At 34.9% G+C, this 2,691-nt stretch overlaps 1 protein-coding gene across 1 annotated transcript; it reads left to right on the plus strand.

The window, feature by feature from the left end:
• The first annotated feature begins 586 nt into the window (after positions 1-586).
• LOC107888106 (uncharacterized protein At5g23160) lies at positions 587-1,952 on the plus strand. Its single transcript, XM_016812258.2, has 2 exons — positions 587-1,310; positions 1,419-1,952. Exons 1-2 carry the CDS (start codon positions 1,029-1,031, stop codon positions 1,896-1,898), a joined length of 762 nt encoding a protein of 253 aa, XP_016667747.1. The 5' UTR covers positions 587-1,028; the 3' UTR covers positions 1,899-1,952.
• The last annotated feature ends 739 nt before the right edge of the window (positions 1,953-2,691 follow it).

Genomic DNA, 2,691 nt, shown 5'->3' on the forward strand with positions numbered 1-2,691 from the left:
TGATTTTTTCTTCTCCCCACAATATTAGTTTTTTTTTTTCCTTTTTGCTTTTAAGCAATTTGTTTCAAAAAAATTTAAGGTTTTTAAACACTCTTCTATATGGTGGATTCAAGATTCTCAACCTTTAATCATGTCAAATAATAGGTAGCAGAGCTTCGTTGCTGTCTAAGAAGCCCAAATCGACAATGAATCTCTGCTACACCTACACTAGCATGACAAGCTATTAGAGCCCCAAATTGATATGTCAACAGCCAATTTTAAGGTTCCGAAATTTTTTGTTCGTTTCAAACATATGAGATGCTCAATTTCAACCTAAAACTATCAACCACCATGCCGATTTGGGATTTCTATACATCTCTCATATTATTTTAATAAAAAATACATATTATTCCATTAAATGTCTATTTTTTATTATTCCGAAAAAAAAACTTTTAAAATCATTCTAAATCAATTTAATTTTTTATAGCGATCTTCTGATAATACATGAGGTAAAATAAATTCTGAATTTTAGTTTTTCATTATCTGTCCACCAAAAACAGTTTGTCTTTTTAAATAAGATCAGCACTGAATTGGTGGACGGCTATTCGGACCTCTTCTTCTCGAGTTCACCAACCAAGCCATAATTGCAATCTTTCTTTTTTCAACCAACAAAACACCAAAGCCCCGATTCATAATAATATCCTTTCACCTGTCCCTTACGGGCAGATGCCCTCAAAGTTGCTTTATCCCATCCAACCCTAATCCCCTCAACCCTTTTTCACTGCCAACTACTCCTTATATATATGCACATAATGCCCCACTAATCACGTCTTAGTCTGGTTATTGGAAATACCTCTTTTTTTTTCAGGTACAAAGCCGGCTGTTTTTCCAAACCAACAAAACACACTATTCCTTGTTTCGTTTCAGTTTTTTTTTTTGGCTTCATTTCTTCCCTTGTTTAGACCGAAAATCGAAGCATTCCACTGGTTAATTAAAGTTCTTTACCAGCGGCTGAGCTCCAAGTGTCAGTTACAATAAGAAGGAAATTAATGAAGAACGTTTCGAGGAACAAGTTTTTGCTCTGTTTTAGACCCGTAGTTGATATGGACTTGATGCTCGACCCCAAAGCAGTCGTGGTTGATCCTTCCCAAAATCGTCGGGCCTTAACGTATCTCACCGTCAAAAACAAGGCAGATATTATGAAGCCTTCAACCACTCAGTCTTCGTCTTCTTCTTCAGTTTCTGATACAGAGAATTCAATCATGGTTCATCGTCCCGGGAAGAAAAGATTTTCCCATGTCATCAAAGCTGTTGTATTCGAGATCTTATTGGTAAGTTCTTTCCTTCTTTCCTTTGTTCTTCATCCTTTTTTTTTTTTGTGATGAAGTGATTAACCGCCTGTCATCATCACTAATCGATATATCTTATCTTATCAACAGGCTAAGAGGGTTAAAGATAGAAAAGGTATCCCATTAAGCAGCCATGGTAAGTTGTTGGATACAAGTGCTGATGAATCAGTAAACAAGGTTTCAGCCGCCGAGGGAGTTCAAGGTACTGTTTCAAAGCCTAACTCAGTCCCAAATTCAACGCAAAAAACAAGCAAACATCAAGAACCAGAGATGAAGCCGAAACAAGAAGGAATCCAGAAGAGTTGTTCAAGTTCAAGTTTAAGCAATGCCATATTTATGCTTGTTATTAGTCTGGTAGTGACCATATTCTGGGGCAAAATTTGTGCAATACTTCTTACATCAATTTGGCTGTACTTTCTCCCTCACCACCAACAGCCTGCAGGAGTTATTGAGAACCTGGAAAGCATTACAAAAAGCTCGGAAAAGAAGTCAAAAGATTATTACAGAAAGAAGGTCATAATGGAAGGGTTACTTCAAAGGAAACAAAGCAAAGGGGCATTCAATTTTTGACATTAAAATTTTCTGTTCGCAACAGACAAAATACACAAGCATCAGTTTCTTCTTTCTTGTGCAGTAAATTTTTTTTCTTTTTATTTGGGGAAGATTTCAGAGCATTCATTATTTATTAAATTCTTTCATTCCAATTCCCCTGTTCTTTTTTTGGGGGGGGGGGGGGACGAAATATATGGTTAGATATTGAAAGCAATACAAACAAAATCTCAAAAGATTTGTTATCATTAGAAAAAAAAACAAACCCAATCCCGTTTCAGCTTGCTGCTTGTTGACTCATTAAGGATTAAATACAATACGTGGGCTGGGAACTGAATTTCTGCAATGCGTATACTGTATGGTTTTGTTGTACTTGATGTACCTTAAGCTCAAGTTACTCAGACCCACAACTTTAAAAATGATCAGATGTTAAAGAATTTAACTAAAAGTGATCCAACTCCACAATTACTAAAGAAAACTCTGCATCAAATTGGATACCATGAAAATATATTTGGATACTGAATTTTTAGTCAAAAAAGATTCGTGTAATTAAGAAGAAAATTGCAGGGAAAAAAGGAGAAGAGAACCTGATCCTAAGTGAAATTCGCTTCAATAAGATTGAATTGCATGTTTTTCACTATTGACTGGGAGTATCCTAGTATTGTCTAATTTTAACTTTAATACCAACATGCTAATAGTATTTCTACTTTAAAAGGGATAAGGTCACATTTAGTATCTAACCTTGACAAATTTTCTTAATTTTGATTTATGTAATGATATGACACTCTAGTCGTATAAAAATTATATATATATT

The sequence above is a fragment of the Gossypium hirsutum genome, chromosome A03 (genome assembly GCF_007990345.1).
Source record: "Gossypium hirsutum isolate 1008001.06 chromosome A03, Gossypium_hirsutum_v2.1, whole genome shotgun sequence".
Classification (NCBI taxonomy): Eukaryota; Viridiplantae; Streptophyta; class Magnoliopsida; order Malvales; family Malvaceae; genus Gossypium; species Gossypium hirsutum.

Excerpts from the sequence above, each read along its gene's own strand:
- LOC107888106 (XM_016812258.2), top strand. The coding sequence starts at position 1,029 with ATGAAGAACGTTTCGAGGAACAAGTTTTTGCTCTGTTTTAGACCCGTA. Across the intron at positions 1,311-1,418 it reads TTGTATTCGAGATCTTATTG|GCTAAGAGGGTTAAAGATAG; the intron begins GTAAGTTCTTTC and ends TCTTATCAACAG.